The 18,562-nt window shown below is 41.5% G+C and overlaps 1 protein-coding gene across 1 annotated transcript in view; it reads right to left on the bottom strand.

Annotated features, from left to right (window-relative positions):
* The window catches only part of TTC39B (tetratricopeptide repeat domain 39B), a 116,462-nt gene that overhangs the window by 51,167 nt on the left and 46,733 nt on the right, over positions 1–18,562 (bottom strand). The window contains exon 3 of the mRNA XM_054727659.1: positions 5,244–5,339. Coding sequence (XP_054583634.1) covers positions 5,244–5,339 — 96 coding nt within the window. The remainder of the gene's footprint in view (positions 1–5,243; positions 5,340–18,562) is intronic.

Raw genomic sequence — 18,562 nt, 5'->3', positions numbered from 1 at the left:
CAATGTGTGCAGGATGGACAAAGGCATAAAGGTTGTATTCCTTCCACACACATTTACTGGGGATGTGCCCGCAACCAAGGTACATGCCCTTGACCGGAATCGAACCTGGGACCCTTCAGTCCGCAGGCTGACTGAGCCAAACCAGTTAGGGTTTAACTGTTTATTTATTGATTTGAGAATGAGAGAGAGAAAGAAACATTGATCTGCTGGTCCACTTACTAGTACTTATGCATTAATTGGTTGATTCTTGTATGTGCCCTGACTGAGGGCCGAACCCAAAACATTGGCGTATCAGGATGACGCTCCAGCCAACTGAGCTACCTGGCCAGGGCCTGCCCCACTTCTTCTTTATCCAGTTGGCCATCAATGGATTGCTTCTATATCTTGGCTATTGTAAATAATGCTGCAGTGAACATAGGGGTGCATATATTTTTTCATATTAGTGTTTTGGATTTTTTTGGATAAATACCCAGAAGTGGGATTGCTGAGTCACATGTTAGTCCTATTTTTAATTTTTTGAGGTAACTCCATACTGTTCTCCACAGTGGCTGTACCAGTCTGCATTCCCACCAGCAGTGCATGACGGTTCCCTTTCCTCAACATCCTCCCCAACACTTGTTATTTGTTGATTTATTGATGATAGCCATTCTGTCAGGTGTGAGGTGATATTTCATTGTGGCTTCTTTTTTCTTTCTTTATTGATTAAAGTATTACATATGTGTCCTTATCCCCTCATTGCCTCCCCACCCCCTCACCCCCGCTCATGCCCTCACCACCCTGGTGTCTGTGTCCATTGGTTAGGCCTATATGCATGCATACACGTCCTTTGGTTGATCTCTCCCCCTTACCACCACCCTCCCCTACCTTCCCTCTGAGGTTTGAGCATCTGATCGATGCTTCTCTGTCTCTGGATCTGTTTTTGTTCATCAGTTTATGTTGGTCATTATATTCCACAAATGAGTGAGATCATGTGATATTTATCTTTCTATGACTGACTTATTTCGCTTAGCATAATGCTCTCCAAGACCATCCATGCTGTTGCAAATGGTAGGAGTTCCTTTCATTGTGGCTTTAATTTGCATTTCTGATGATTACAGACATAGAGCATCTTTTCATATGTCTAGTCACCATCTCTATGTCCTCTTTGGAGACATGTCTATTTAGATACTCTGCCCATTTTTTAATTGGATTGTTTGTTTTTGGGTGTTATGTTGTATGAGTTTCCTTTGTATTTTTGGATATTAAGCACCATTGGGTGTATTATTGGTGAGTATCTTCTCCCATTCAGTAGGTAGTCTTTTGGTTTGTTGATGGTTTCTTTTGTGCAAAACCCCTTTTAATTTGATATAGTCCCACATCTATATATATAAAAGAGTAATATGCAAATCGATGGAATGGCGGAACAACCAGAATGACCAACCAGTCGCTATGAGGCGCACTGACCATCTCTTGGTCCCTCCCTCTGGCCGGCAGGCTCTGATCTCTCGATGGCGAACAGGGAACTCAGAGTGGGTGGTGGCAGCTGCCAGTGGCCAGAGAAGATGGCCCTGATCGCAGGCCAGGCCTAGGGACCGTACCCACGCACGAATTTCGTGCACCGGGCCTCTAGTTTTTTTATAATTCCTTTTGTTTCCCTTGCCTAAGGAGACATATCTAAAAAGATATTACTAAGAGCCATGCCAGATATTTTATTGCCTATGTTTTCTTCAAGGGGTTTTATGATTTTGGGTCTTACATTTACTAGTAAGTCTTTAATCCACTTGGAGTTTATTCTTGTAGCATATAGTGTACAAAAGTAAAGTTTACTTCGTTCTTTCTTTTTTTACATGAAACCATCCAGTTTTCCCAACATCATTTATTGAAGAGACTGTCTTTAACCCATTGTATATTCTCCCCTCCTTTTTCATGGATTAATTGACCATATAGGCATGGGTTTATTTCTGGATTCTCCATTCTGTTCCATTAATCTATGTGTCTGTTTTTATGCCAATACCATGCTGTTTTAATTACTATAGAATAGTTTGATAGCAGCATGAAACCTCCAACTTTGTTCTTCTTTCTCAAGATTGCTTTGGCTTTTACCAGCACTTCTGTCTGGGAGAAAGCTGCCCCTCCAGGTCTTGGCACTTTTCGAGCTGCTGCCCCAGTGCTGGAGCTCAGAGGAAATGAGTCCATCAGTGAGTAAGGCCACGCACAGGCCCTTTATGAGGAAAGCCTGGGACTCCAGCTACTTTTCATCTTATCAGGATGCACAAAATCCCTACTGATTTTCACAGCCAGAAGTTGTGGGGACTCCTCTTCCCAGGCTGGAGAGCCCAATGTGGGTCTGAAAGCCCTCGCTCCTCAGGGAAAACCTCCACAACCGACATAGCCCAGCTGATTCTTAACCGCCACACTTGGGTGTGGAACCAGACTGTTTTGCGTCCACCCCTCCTACCAGCCTCAACTTGGCTGCTTCTTTATATCCTTGTTTATGAGTTCTGTTCAGCCCGTCTTCAGGTGGTTCTCTAGGGTGTTGTTCTATAATTTAGTTGTAATTTTGATGTGTTTGTGGGAGAAGGCAAGCACAGCATTTATCTGCTCCGCCATCCTGACCGAACTTCCTTTATGTATCTTTAACCTCTTCTTCTCTGACCCCTTTTCAACTCAGAAACACACACAAATCTTACTTATTTCTACTTAATGTTAACCAAGCAAAAAAAGGTAACTTTCCTTCACTCTTGTTTTCTCTCTTAACACCATACCCTTTATTTAGTACTGCTTTCAGTCATTTTTTTTAGCTATTTTATTACAGCTTTCAAACTCAGCATTATAAATGTTGATGTAGTAGGAACCTAGGAAACTATCAGATAAATGAGGATAACTCTGAAAGAGGGGCATATATTTCTGAAGAAAGCTCAGATTTCCATGAACAGAGACATATGGAACAAGATAGTATTGTGAAAAATAAATGCCTTAAGATACTTACAAGTTATTTTCAAGTTCATCTCCATTCCTCAACCCTCATATTATTGCACCCCTTTCTTACATTGACAAACTGAGTATTATGAACACATTCATAAACAGCTAAAATTTCAAATGCAAAATACAAAATGCTAAAGATCTGTTGTATAGTTAAAGTCTAATAAACCTGTAGGATAGATGAAAAGCACTTTTTTAAAATATAATTTTTATTAATTTCAGAGAGGAAGGGAGAGGTAGAGAAACATCAATGATGAGAGAGAATCATCGATTGGCTGCCTCCTGCACGACCCACACTGGGGATTGAGCCCGCAGCCTGGGCATGTGCCCTGACCAGGAATCGAACTGTGACCTCCTCCCCTGGGTCTGGGAGAGGCCACGCGCCCCTGGGTCCAGGTGAGGCCATGTGTCCCTGGATCCGGGTGAGGCTGGGTCCCGGGTCCGGGTGAGGCCACGCGCCCCTGGGTCCGGGAGAGGTCACGCGCCCCTGGGTCCGGGTGAGGCCACGTGCACCTGAGTCCGGGTGAAGCCGTGCCCCTGGGTCCGGCCGAGACCAAACCAGAGGGAGTCGGACCTCCGTTACCACCATTAGTCCACCATCCAGAGCTGAGGGGTCAGTGCTAACATGTACACATAAGGAACTGGTGGACATTGAAATTGGGTCTCTAAAGAACTATTGGTCCAGAAAGAAACTCACTACAGACTGACTCATTTGCCTGTCAGCATAACTATTATTGCTCGTCTCACATTCAGTTCTTATAAGTATATCTCTAGGGACACATGATCTCGCTCATCTAGGGGAAATGATGAACAACATAGACTGATGAACAAGAACAGAACCAGAAACAAGGAGGCATCGATCGGACTAGCGGGCCTCAGAGGGAGGATAGGGGAGGTTGGGGGAAGGGGAGAGAGATCAACCAAAGGACTTGTGTGCATGCATATGAGCCTATCCAACGGTTAAGTTCAACAGGGGGTTGGGGCATCCGTGGGGAGGGGTGTGGGATGGGAATGGGGGGATGAGGACAAATATGTGACACCTTAATCAATAAAGAAATTTTAAAAAAATAAATAAATAAATAAATAAAAAATAAAATAAACTGTGACCTCCTGGTTCATAGGTCGACGCTCAACCACTGAACCACACCGGCCAAGCCTAAAAAAACAGCTTTATCAGAGTTGTCTTAATAACTGATAAAGGAATAACCTACATGTTTAAAAAGAAACAACTAGTTAATTCCAGAATAGGCAGGAAAGGAACAGAACTTAGCAATGAAATGTGATATTATATAAAATACTTAAGGAAAAGAAAAAAATATTATGATTAAGTTTTAAAAAGTAGGTTACTAAACAGTATATTTAATATAATCCCAATTAAGCAAAAAAAAAAAAAAAGTTAGTATCTTTATATATAAGGGGGGAAAGAAAGAATATTCATCTAAAACATTGTTGTGAAAGTTATGGTGATAGTAATACATATTTTATTCTTTAAGATTTTTCTATATTTCCTGAATTTTCTATAATGAACATTTTTTAAATGCACTTTTAAGCCAAGATTACAAGAAGAATATTATTAGAAAAATAATCATAATACAATACTGACCAAAAACTCTTTGGTTATATCCATTTCAAGAAACACATGCCCAGGGAAAAGACTGGAATGAAATACACCAAAAGGCTAACAGTCTGTATTAAAGTCATAATTATAGTTTATGTTTCTCCTTCCTCCATTTTCTCTGATGCTTGGCAATGTGGTTATATTATTTTATTTAAAAATTAATGGTTTACCCTAGCCAGTTTGGCTCAGTGGAGAGAGCGTCAGCCTGAGGACTGAAAGGTCCCGGGTTTGATTCCGGTCAAGGGCACATGCCCAGGTTGCGGGCTCGATCCCCAGTATGGGGGTGTGCAGGAGGCAGCCAATCAATGATTCCCTCTCATCATTGACGTTTCTATCTCTTTCTACCTCTCCCTTTCTCTCTGAAATTAATAAAAAATATATATTTTTAAAAATTAATGGTTTAAAAAATTTGAGGTAACAAAGACACAAAGGGAGCTGTGCCCCAGAAGTTTAATTTCGTTTTGTTCCTGCTTTTATGTAACGGAGACACCTACTCACTGAGCCCCTTAGCCTCCTTCCCTAATTTGTAAAATGGGCCCTCTACCTGCCTGGGCCTCTCCTCTCCCCACAGGTCAATAAAACACAGAGCCTGTTCTGACATCAGCATTGCAGTTCACCGAAGGGTCGGTCTGGTCCCCCCAGGAATGCTCGCACCCTTTCTGACCTGCTCACTTTGGATGATCGGTGCTGTCCAGAGGCCTGTTTTGCGTCCAGTGATGCCAAGTGAGGTTTGCTTGCTGCCATCTCTGTGCGAAAAGGCCTGTTAATGAAGAAGGCAGAGTGAGGAGTCTTACAGGAAGCGTTCACATCAACTTAAGTACACAACACAAGTCCTTCAATTATTTACTGCATCTCACCTCCATTTCTTTTTTTTAAGATTTTTTAAATTGAGTTTTGGAGAGAGAGGAAGGGAGAGGGAGAGAGAAACATCGATGTGAGAGAGAAACATGTAGCGGGTGTGCTGCTTCCTGCACACCCGCTACAGGGGGTTGTGGGGAACGGGCTGTAAGCTGACACGGTCCTTGCACCTGTAGGGGCTAGCAAGGCTGGCACCCTACCCGCACAGATTTCCCAGGCCTGTTTGGATGGCAACTAATCAGTATAACGAGAGCAGCCCCTGCCTACAGAGCTTTCCCAGGGTTTGTTTATATGACTGCTATCAGTAGGATAAGAGCTACTTTCATGGCTTACCAAGAAATATGTATCCAACTAGTGAGATTTATTGTAACAAGAAACCTGTCCTTCAACTTATCCCTCCAGTAGTGATTTTAGAGAAACAAAGAATGTTTTCCTTGTGAGTGATTCCCTGCTTAGTGTCTTATGTATAAAAAGCACTGTATTACTAATAAAAGTTGCCAGAGCTCCTCGAGAGCTGTGGACCTCCCGAATCCCGCTGTCCTGTCTTTCTTTCTCTTCTCAAATCCCACCTCCCTACCTCAGCCCGGTTCAATCGTCAGGCTGGACCTGACAGGGGATCCAGCCGGCAACCTTTCAGGGCCACACCCAACCAACTGAGTAACATCAGCCGGGGCACCTCCATTTCTTAGCAATTTGGAAAAACTATTCAGTTACGTGGCGAACATTCCTGAAATACAGCCCCAATAAAATAAACTTATTTTTCTTTTATTCTAGTGCACACACACACAAAAGAAATGAACTGAAATCATCCCCCACAGCTCTCCACCCAAAGACAGCATTGTATCTTGTATATATCCTTGCATATCTTTCCCCAAGTAAATCTACACATATATTTTTATATTTTACTAGAGGCCCAGTGCACAAATTCATGCACAGGTGGGGTTCCTCAGCCTGGCTGGCGATCAGAGCCTATTGGGGCTGATTGGAGCCAGCTGGCAAGAGGAAGGGACCATGGGAAGTTGTCTGGCCGGGGAAGGTTGGCTGTGGGAGCACACTGACAACCAGGGGGCAGCTCCTGTGTTGGGCATCTGCCCCCTGGTGGTCAGTGCACATCATAGCGACTGGTCATAATGGTTGCTTAGGCTTTTATATATATAGATTAAAATGGAATAGTATAGTAGAGGAGAAAAAAGTTTTCTTTGACCCTCTTAGGGTCCCTGGTTGGATCTGAAAAGTAAAGTAACAAAGACAGGTTAACAAGAGAAAAGCATATAAATTTTATTGAATTTTTACATGTACATGGGAGCCTTCACAGAGAATGAAGTCCCAAAGAAGTGGACAATAGGAAGCTTTTATACCTGTTAGACAAAGAAACAGTAAGTTTGTGAATAACTGACAAGACAAGGAGCTGGGCTAGGAGTAGTAAATGGTGAAGAAGTAACTAGGAATATAAGGATTACTTCAATAAGGTTTGTCTGCAGGTTCTATGGGCGGATAGGTGTCTGTCTCCAGTAAAAGAATTTATTTCCTGCCTTTATGCAGCAAAGGGAGAGCTTTCACTGCCTTTTACTGCTTCTTAATTACCTTAAGCTCAAAATAATTTTTGTGTCAAAGAGGCATATTTTGGGGTAGCATAGTCTAGTTTCCTTCATTATAACCTTCATTTATCCTGAATCTCGTCTTCTTAATAAAAAGAGGTGCTCTATTGTAGTTACTGTCTGCACAGCATTCTACTGAATGAAAGTAACGTAATTTGTTACCCCATCTTCACTTTGGGTCTTGGAGGTTGCTCCCAATGTTTTACAACTACAAATAATACTGTAATAAGCCCCTTTATACACTTTTGCCTGATGATTTCCTGAGGATAAATTTTTTAATTAAAAGGGGTATATTTTGTAAGGTATCTTATTTGTAATAAATTGCTTCATTTCCATATATATATATATATATATATATAAATACACACATACATACACATACACACACATACACTAGAGGCCTGGTGCATAAGATTTGTGCACTTGGTGGGGGGGTCCCTCAGTCTGGCCTGTGCCCTCTCACAGTCCAGGAGCCCTCAGGGGCAGGCCTAAACTGTCAGTCGGACATCCTTAGCGCTGCCACAGAGGCGGGAGAGGCTCCCGCCACCACCGCTGTGCTTGCCACAGCTTCTGGCTGAGCAGTGCTCCCCCTGTGGGAGCACAGTGACCACCAGGGAGCAGCTCTTGGGTTGAGCGTCTGCCCCCTGGTGGTCAGTGCATGTCATAGCGACCAGTCATTCTGCCATTTGGTCAATTTGCCTATTAGCCGTTTATTATATAGGATACCACAGAGTGCTGAAGTGACATAGAGGAGGTGGACATGAATCTGGTTTACAGAATCGCAGGCCACTTTACTGACCCAGAGCTACTCAAGAGAAGAAAACGTCTAGAGTTTAAGAATAAGCCCACCCTGTATTGTAACAGAATCTCCAATCTCCTTCTGCTTCCATTCATCTTAAGAGCACACATCCCATAAAGAAGAAAGGAGTATTGACTATCCTTAAGGGAAGCCTTTTTTTTCCAATTCTAAAATATATAATGCCCTCAAGTACGTGGAGTTTGATTATATTCCACCTCACAAACTTCCCAGTACCCTCTAATATTTTACATTCAACATTCACCATATCTGGAACAGATCAACTTCCCTAAGTTTTATACATCAGGTTAAGGGAAAATCAATGTTCTTCTTACAAGAGTCATTGGGTGTGGGTAGTGGGAGGGAAGAAAAAGCGACAGATAAGGCGGAATGTGGCTTGAACTCAGGTTATATGTTCCAGCCCAAGAACTTTATACCAGAACAGAGGAAGCACTAGCACTTATGTACACAAAACTCTGGGGCAGTGGCTGCCATATCCGTTTAAAAACAGGGAAAGAGGTAAAAACAGATTCAAGAGACTGTGAACCCTTTTGAACCATTCCTGCCCATCTGCTCTCTTACAGATTCACCCTTGGCCTTGATCATAAAATTCTCTCCAGTGTTTAATTTTTTAGGGTTTTTAAAATCAAAAGTAATCACTCTTGCCCTGGCCGGTGTGACTCGGTTGGTCGGGGTCGTCCTGTGCACAGAAAGGTTGTGAGTTCAATTCCCCATCAGGGCATATGCCTGTGTTGTGGGCTAAATCCCCAGGAGGAGGTGCTGACCAATGTATCTCTCTCACATGGATGTCTCTCTCGCTCTCTCTCCCCCTCTCCCTTTCTCTCTTTGTAAAATCACATCTTCAATGTTTTAAACATATTTTTTAAAAGGCAAACAATGCTCTTTCCTTTAGCACTTCTGATTTTGAGGGCATACTCAGAAAAACTCCCCTCCACAAAGATTTTCTATCATTTTACCAGTGTTGTTACTTTTTAATATTTCATCCGTTGATTTATTTATAATTTGAGTGCATGGTACAAGATAGTGCTGTGAATTTGTTTCTTAGTCTTTGGCCATTTTCCCAAGACAATTTTTAAAAGACCATATATTTTCCCTCAATGATATGAGAGACCATTATATAAAACATTAAAATTTTATTAAGTTCTGCTAAAACCAACATTTACCAAGTAAATGTTGCATGTTTCAAAGCTACAATTATAGTGTCTTTACCTGGCACAATAGACTTGAATTTAACAGAACTTAATAATTTTTTTAAAAATATATTTTACATTATAAAATTTTCAAAAGCCTCCTACCATTTAAATCAAAAAAGGAGGGGATAGTAGAGGAATATCATGTAAGGAAAAATATCCTGTAAGTAAATTACATCTAGAAAATTAATACTTTAGAAAATTAATTGAAAGGCTAAAAGCAAGACACCCATGAAATACACACAAGGTGTCAAAACAAGCCAGAGGAAAATCATTTGGGCAAAAAATGAAATAGGATCCCAAGTCAAATTTATGGAAAATATTCCTTTATTAACTTTTGGTCGAGAATATGTTTGTATATTTTCAGAAAACAACTCCGAGACCATGTGGATTCCAGCAAGAGAGAGGAATCGACAGGACTACTCCAGCCATGAAGACAGAAGAGAAGCAGTCCAGAGACGGAAGACGCTGATGTGGCCTTCCCATACTAGCAGTTAGCAGCTGTGCGTCGCTGCAGGTTGCCCAGGACCAAACCAGAGAGAGTCGGACCTGCATTACCACCATCTGTCCACCATCCAGAACTGTAATGTCAGTGCTGACATGTACACATAAGGAACTGTTGGACATTAAAATTGGGTCTCAAAAGAACTGTTGGCCCAGAAAGAAACTCACTACAGACCGATTCATTTGCCTGTCACCATAACCATTACCATTATTGCGTGTCTCATTTTCGGTTCTTATAAGTGTATTTCTAATAGCACATGATCTCACTCATCTAGGGGAAATAATGAACAACATAGACTGATAAACAAGAACAGACCCAGAAACAAGGAGGCATGGATCAGACTGTCGGGCCTCAGAGGGAGGGTAGGGAAGGGTGGGGGTAAAGGGGAGAGATCAACCAAAGGACTTGTGTGAATGCATATGAGCCTAACCAGCGGTTAAGGACAACAGGGGGGTGGGGGCATGTGTGGGGAGGGGGGTGGGATGGGAATGGGGGGATGAGGACAAATATGTGATACCTTAATCAATAAAGAAATTAATATATATATATATATATATATTATTGATTTTTTACAGAGAGGAAGGGAGAGGGATAAAGAGCTAGAAACATCGATGAGAGAGAAACACCGATCAGCTGCCTCCTGCACACTTCCCACTGGGGATGTGCCCGCAACCAAGGCACACGCCCCCAACCAGAATCGAACCTGGGACCCCCCAGTCCGCAGGCCAACACTTATCCACCGAGCCAAACCAGCCAGGGCTTAATAATTATTAATAAAATAAAATTAGATTTTATTCATCTTTTCTTTTTAAAAAAATATTTTTATTGATTTCAGAGAGGAAGGGAGAGGGAGATAGAGATAGAAACATCAATGATGAGAGAGAATCATTGATCGACTGCCTCCTGCATGCCCCCTACTGGGGATCGAGCCTGTAACCCGAGCATGTGCCTTTGAATGGAATCAAACCTGGGACCCTCCAGTCAGCAGGCTGACACTCTATCCACTGAACCAAACCAGCTAGGGCTTTTCTGATGCTAAGAAAACAACATGTTTTCTGATGCTAAAGAAAACAACATGTCATATTTCAAGTTTAGATTAGACACCTTTAGTCCTGTATGCTTTTATATACATGTATACAAAGTCCCAGAAATTATATTTTAAAATTTATATTAATATCACAATAAATGTATCATGCTACAAAGTGATTTTTTATTCAATCGTATTTTGATATAGACCTAATTCACTCACTTAAACTATTACCTAGTATTTCATCAAGAACTATTTTTTTAAAGTTTTTATGAAAAATGTTTCAAATACATGGAGAAAATAATATGATAAGCAAGTAAATCTGAAATTCATTTTTGTGTACAATGTGAAGTGCACATATTTGTTTCCCACATGGACAGGCAATTATCCCAACACCAATGAATAACTCATCCTTCAGCTACTCCTTAGCTTGGAAATAAGACAAAAGGAAAATCAATGTCCTTTCAATGTCATGTTGGAGCACTGTCTAACAGGCCCACCCAAAGATATACCTTAGTTTGATTTGCTAATGATTATTGATTGAGGCCTATACTCTGTAAAATTATATGTTAACTTGTAGATTTTTTTTCTGGTAAATACCCAAATAATTAGTCTGGTAAAGTTATGGTTTTATTGCCTTGTAAGATATTTCCCAGTTTTAAATATAGCAAATCTTATTCCAACATTCGTTCTTCCATTCCCCAAATATTTTTAGAACCAGTTTTACCATCTTGCTGATTGATAAATAAATCTTTGACATTTGTTCGTTCTGTAAGTTTTACACAATGACATACTGAATAACACTGCAACTCTGTAACACAGGGCCAATTTCCATATGTACACATGTCTGTTCCCAGGCACTCTTGTTCCACTCATATATCTGCCTCTCTGCACTTTCACTATCATGGCTTTTTTATATGCCAAAGGAGCAAGTCCTCTACTTTATTAAATGTTCTTTTTCAGGGGGATGGGAGGGGACTGCTATTATTTTACCTTCATTCTTAGTTATAAGTTTCAGAATAAGTTATTATAGAGTTACCAAAAAAAGAGTCCTGACATGGTTTTTCCTGGGACTTCATTACATTTCTAGCAAACTTTGCAGAGAACTGCTATATTTACAATATTATATTTTCACATCTATACGCATTTATTCAAGTCTTATTTCCTTCAATAAAGGTTTTTTTTATATTTTATTGATTTTAGAGAGGAAAGGAGAGGGAGAGAGAGATAGAAACATCAAGGATGAGATAGAATCATTGATTGGCTGCCTCCTGCACGCTCCCTACTGGGGATTGAGCCCACAACCCAGGCATGTGCCCTTGGCCGGAATCGAACCCAGGACCCTTCAGTCCACAGGCTGATGCTCTATCCATTGAGCCAAACCAGCTAGGGCCAATAAAGGTTTTTAATATCTGAAACACTGCAGTGGAGTACATGCATCCTTGCAAAAAAAAAAAAAAAAGCCATGTAAACGTTCTTTAAATTGCTTCAGTTTTGGGATCTGTTTCTCCAAAGCAAGCACAGTTATTAAACATTTAAATAGAATGACTTGTCTGCTCCACTCCTGAGCATGACGAAGATGCTATACTGAGATGTTAGAAGAAACGTATTTTTAGCTAGTGAAAAATATTATTTGGTTGACAGATGCTAAAGGAACCATCATATTTCAATTACTGTTATTAGTGTTTGGAAAATATGTCCTCATTTGCCCTGTATTTACTGCTCTAATATTTAAATTTCTAAAAAAGCTTTATTGAGATATAATTCACAGACCATGCAATTTACCCATTTAAAGCATACAATCAATGGTTTTTAGTATACTCATATTGATAGCAGTGTGCAACTATCCCCACAATCTAATTTTTAAAATATTTTGTCACCCAAAAGAAAACTTGTATTTATCCATTAGCAGTCATTCCCCATAGTCCTTTGTATCTACATATTTGCTATAACTGGCTTTTTTCACTTAGCATGTTTTCAAGATTCATCCATGTTACTGCATGTATCAGTACTTCATTCTTTTTAATGGCCAAATAATATTCCATTGTATGGATATAATACATTTTGTTTATTGTTTCATTTGTTGGTGGATAATAACCCAGTTATTTCTACTTTTTTACTATCATGAATAATGCTATTAACTTTCATGTACAAGTTCTTGTGTTGATATATATTTCCTTTTTTCTTGGGTATATACCTAGGAGTGGAATTGCTGAGTAAAATACTAACTCTATGTCTAATATTTTGAAAAACTGCCGGATCATTTTCCAAACTGGCTGTGTGATTCTGCATTCCTACCAGTGATGTATGAGAGTCCCAATCTCTCCATATCTTGACCAACACTTGTTATTGTCCATCTTCATGTGGGTAACGGTATCTCATTATGGTTTTGCCTTTCATTTGCCTCATGACTAATGATATTGAGCATCTGTTTAGGTATTCATTGGCCATTGGTGTATCTTCTTTGGAGAAATGTCTATGTAGGTTCTTTGGCCATTTGTTATTTGGGTTATTTGTCTTTTTTATTTTTGTGTTTTATACTAATCTAATTTTTAATCATGAGGTAGAACTATTTTCAAATGAAAAGCTTACAGCTGTCTTTGTTTACACTTTTTCTCTCATTCAAGTCATAATTAGCAGAATCAATTCAAATTTAATTTCCCTAATAAGTTCAACGCAATGTGCTATGTTCCTACACAATAAAAAGCTAGCTCATTTTGAAAAGAAAAAAATTAAGTAAATTTTTCAAAAATTATTAAAAGACAATATCCTTCCAGCTTCTCATCAAAGTTAAAATCTCTCTTTAAGGGGAGTAAAGGAATGAACAGAGATGGCCAACCGTTATGCTATGAGAGGCACCATTTATATAATCTACAGTCTGAACAGTGTCCACCGGCATTATGAACATGGGACTCCAGTGGATACCACCACCAGATTTCCAGGAAATTTATTGCTTAATATTATTGACCATATGATTAGCTTGTCTTTCTTACTAAAGAAAACTGCTCACCAGACCAAATCCTGCCCAATGGGCAATTCCTTCAAATAGCCATTCTCAGGGCCACTGATCAGAGGCAGGGGGGACTGCTACTGCTGCAGCTGCCGCTGGGAGAGCAAGAGCCCACAAACTAGCAGGTATCCCCACGGACCTCTGACTGTCAGCTCCAACCCAGGCCTGTCCCCAGAGCCATCAGAATCAAGTGAAAGGAATTCAACATTTTCTCACCACTCTTGCAAGTGGAAACTCCCAACAAGACTATGTTGATTGACTGACTGACTGACTGACTGAACAACTGGACAAACAGAGGAGCAACTGGCAGACAGCACTGATTTATTTTTTACTGGAAAGAACTGGCCCTCACTCTCGTCTGGTCCATCCAACCACCTGAACTATCTGATGTTCTAGACACACTGTTCTAAGACAACCAACGATTGGAAACGCAACTAGAAGCCTACAGCCAGGTAAAGACTAAAGCCAGTTCAACAGAAGGAAGAGTTCAAGGAAGTGGAGAAGCTTAACCTGAAAGAAAGAACAGTTGGAGGAAAGCAGAGAAAAGGAAAGAACATGAGAGCTATTTCCAGACAGTTTCCTCTCTAATTCATCCTGTTATGTGTATACAGAGAGAATAAAAAAGCAAAATGTGGCAAAATGTTGAAAATGGATTAAGGGTATACATTAAATTCTCTATTATTTTCACACTCTTTTGCTACGTTTGGAATTATTGCAAAGTAAGAAAATGTTTTTAAAAGACAGCTTAGATGGCCCTGTACCAAAGGGCAGCAACAGGGATCAAATGAATGGTCGCTGGACCTCAGTCACTCCTTGCCAATGCCAGTGGAGAATGCTAAGCCCTCAGGGTCATGGACACACCAAGTCCAGCCACCACAGGTGCCTGGGCGGCAGAGGCAGTGGAACCAAACACAATGGATTTGCTGCTCTGGGTGTTTTATTCAAGAACAAGACATGGTTATCATTAGGTATTTTATGCAGCAACTAAAGGGGATTCACATCCAGATCTCTCTGCCCTAAGGGAGGCTTAGCCATTGCTTATATACACTATTTGGTTAATTACATGTTGATTTCTTCTTTGCAGTTGACTAAATTATTAGGGTCCAGGCAAGCTCATCCGGTTACAGTTGTGTCTGCTAAATACTGCGCTCCACTTTGACGCTTAGCAAGAATAGCATTAGTAAAGACTGCCCAGACCTTGAGACCCTCGTCCTGTGTAGCAGCAGCAAGGACAGAGGGCAATGCAAAAACAACTGGATGGAGCCACCAACCAGAGAGCAAGACCCAGATCCTGCTCCATCCCACTCCACTTCCTCCTACACCTGACACCACCTGGGAAGGAGGAGAGGGAGGGGGAACCTCAGAGAACGGAGGCGTGGGCCTGACAGTTTACGTGACTGGGCACTTGCCTCTGCCACTCCTTCAAGAAAACCTGAATCACTCCAAAAAAGACTGTTTGAAATTTGAGCAAATGATGTCATCTTTAATTGGCAATGTTTTTTTTCCATCCTCAATGGGGATGAGAGTTCCAGAGGCAACTGAGAGCAATTGGAAAGAATAAAAGTTCATTTTGCAAAACGATAGTGTGTCTCAGACCCCACTCACTAAGAAAATGGAGGGTAAACTTACAGTCTCTTCAGAAAAAAGAAACTATCCCAACAGATGCTGTTTCTCTTGCCCACAGCCACAGCAAATCCCTGACACAGTGGAAACTAAACCAGAGCCTGTGTCCCTTCAAATTCTTTCCTTCGGCAAAACAAACTGCACTCTTCACATTATTCAAAACAAACAGCAATGGAATGTTAGATTGGCAGGAGATAAGCACAGCTCCTGTTTCATTTTCTGCTTTTCTTTATTGTTTTTGTGTGTTTTTTAATTTAAAAAAAAAAAAAAAGCCCTAGCTGGTTTTGCTCAGTGGATAGAGTGTCAGCCTGTGGACTGAAGGGTTCTGGGTGCGATTCCAGTCAAGGGCACGTTCCAGGGTTGTGGGCTCGATCCCCAGTAGGGGGCATGCAGGAGGCAGCCAATCAATGATTCTCTCTCATCATTGATGTTTCTATCTCTCTCTCCCTCTTCTTTCCTCTCTCTGAAGTCAGTAAAAACATATCTATATATATAAAACCCTAATATGCAAATAGACCAAACGGCGGAACAACTGAATAACCAAACAACCGGTCGCTATGATGTGCGCTGACCACCAGGGAGCGTGCGCAGAACATGGCAGGCATCGGAAACAGGCAGCAAAGCACAGAACATGGCAGGCATCAGCTGTGGCGGGATGGTGGAGCAGATGAGCAGGGACGCCAGACCAAGGCAGGGTGCCAGTCACTGTCATCGGGGCGAGCCTCTGGTAGTTATAAAAATTCTTTGCTCCCACACACCATGGTCCCGCTGGCACTGGCACCCGCTGCCAGTACCAGAGCCACTACTCGCACCCACTGCGGGCGCCTGGCACCGGCCCCGATCACTCGGCGCCGTCAGCGGGTACGAGCAGTGGCTGCTGGCCCCAATCGTCTCTGAGGGCTTCTCCACCTCCCCCTGTTCCTGTGGGGCAATCAGGGCAGCAGCCACCACTCACACCTGTTGCTGGCACTGGCCCTAATCGCTCCATGCCATCAGCAGGTGCAAGCGAGGCCAGCACCATTAGCACATGGAAGCGGCGGCAGCAGGAGAATGGGGACCGGGGGCTGTGGCCAGAGGGGCTGAGCAGAGCGTGGAGAATGGGCTGAGACTTGTCCCTGTGCCCACCGTTCCTCTCAAGGTGCACGAATTTGTGCACTGGGCACCTAGAGTGTGTGTGTGTGTGTGTGTGTGTGTGTGTGTGTGTGTGTGTGTGTGTATATAAACCTTCCCTACTAGAGGACTCTCTTATTACTAACAGAAATCTTCAGCTAGTTTTTTATCTTCTCTCATCACCCTGCAGTAGTGTGATTTAGGAGAAAGCATGCTGGGTTCCCAGCCGAGGTGAGCAGTGTGGCGTTGCACCCTTCACTCACTTCTATGAGCCTAAGTGTCCTCCCCTGCTCAAACAGAGAAAGAATACAAATCATGGAAACAGATATAATGGTGGTTGCCAGGGGCTGGGGGACAGGGGAAGTTGGGAGCTATTGTTTAATGGGTATAGAGTTTCAGATTTCCAAGGTGAGGAGTTACAGAGATGGATGGTGGCGATGGTTGCACAACATTATGAACGTATTTAATACTTCTGAAGGGTACATTTAAAAATAGTTAACTTTATGGTCTGTGTATTTTACCACAATAAAAACAAATTGGGGAGAAAGCATGCACACACACACACACAGCCAGAGGAGGGATAACAATACCTGCCCTGTCTACCTCAAGGGATGTGATGAGAGGAAATGCATGCTATTTTATGAAATCACTTTTTAGACTGAAACATCGCGTACATGCGATGCTGGTGTTGAAGAGTTAAGTGACTGAGGCCAAGAGCCTCCCATCAGACCTACGTTTATACTCCTGCTACTCAGTAGGGCAGTGTTTCCTGCCCCCTGGGCAGAAGCCACTTAGGCAGCACTCTGCCATTTTCATTACATCCTCAAGGGAGGGATGCAGAGCAAATGCAGGTTTTCAGTGTGGCACTGCGTGGGTGATTATCTTGTCTTTTAAAACATCACAACCTAAAACAAAGAAAACCAAAACAATAAATTTTTAAAAATCGATGCTAAAAGTAAGTTTTCCTTTCATTTGACTCTCAAAATAAAGACTACTCGATACGTCTTTTTCCCAGGCTACATAATGTGTCTCTCCTCTGGGTTCCTTGGTCAGAATTTACAACTCATCATAGTATAATTATTGGGTTACTTTTTAGTTATGGTGAATCAATTATGAACCTTTTAAGGAGAGGAACTCTCTGGCTTAGCTGAGAGATGCTCACTGATTTTTTTAATGAATGAATGACATTTTTATTGATTCCATACTAGCACCCTGTGCCAAGTACAGTCATGATACTTGGCATTTTATGTCACATACGTAGAGCATGGAAAGTACCAATGAATATAATATCACAGAGTCCTTTATTCAAAAATAAGCAGCTTTCAGTAAATACAAGGACTTTCCTTACTATTAGGTCAGACAAACAAACGAGAAGGGAAAACATATAACTACTCAAGTAATTAAGTGCCAAAGTTTCATTTTCTTTAGATCTTCAGTATGTGACTATTTTCATAGCTGGTGTTTATTTATTCAGCCTATAATATCAAGGAGACACACAAAATGGTTTTGGTATACAGGGATGCTATTGCTTAGAAAACAAAACAACAACAACAAAAATACCTAAACTAATATTGAAGAGGGGTGATGGCTCATAAATGCTATATAGGGCCTGGTTTGCTGGATCCGGGAATGGCTCAAAATTTGCTTCACCCACTAACTAGGAAGATAATGACTATAGTCCCAACCCACAAGAGAAATTCAAGTCTTGGTTCCACTCTTCCTTGCTTTCTCAAACACAATCACCTGTAATGACCTGAAATGAGATAGTCCATAACACACTCGTCCAAAACAATCACCAAAGATATCCATTCACACCATGTGAGTGGTCTAAAGACTTTCCACAACTGCAGACTGACGAAGTATCGAAAGAAAAGTAACCCATGCATGAAATTCATATCAAACTCATGTTCATGTCCTTTGCCCATATATGCAACCCCGCCCATTCTAAAATGAAGCAAAGTGTAAATATGGTGTTAAAAAATGGAAAGCAAGTGCAAAATGAAGTCCAAAAATACTGAGCATTTGTCATGACACATGTATCCAGGAGTGCACTGTGGATTTTTAATAAAAGGGGGCACGGGGCTCCCACCAGTCAACCTAATACAATACAACAGCTGGAGCACAGATCTGCCAACCTCACCACAATGGGGTCTCAGTCAGCAGGAATTGGGCAACTGATTTAGCCTTTGTGCACCTTATCTTCCTCATCCGTAAGAGGAAATGGCAAGCCCAATTATCTCAGTTG

Source organism: Eptesicus fuscus, chromosome 15 (assembly GCF_027574615.1).
Source record: "Eptesicus fuscus isolate TK198812 chromosome 15, DD_ASM_mEF_20220401, whole genome shotgun sequence".
Lineage (NCBI taxonomy): Eukaryota > Metazoa > Chordata > Mammalia > Chiroptera > Vespertilionidae > Eptesicus > Eptesicus fuscus.
Note: the sequence above shows the minus strand (reverse complement) of the source record. Positions and strands in the feature narration are given on the sequence as shown.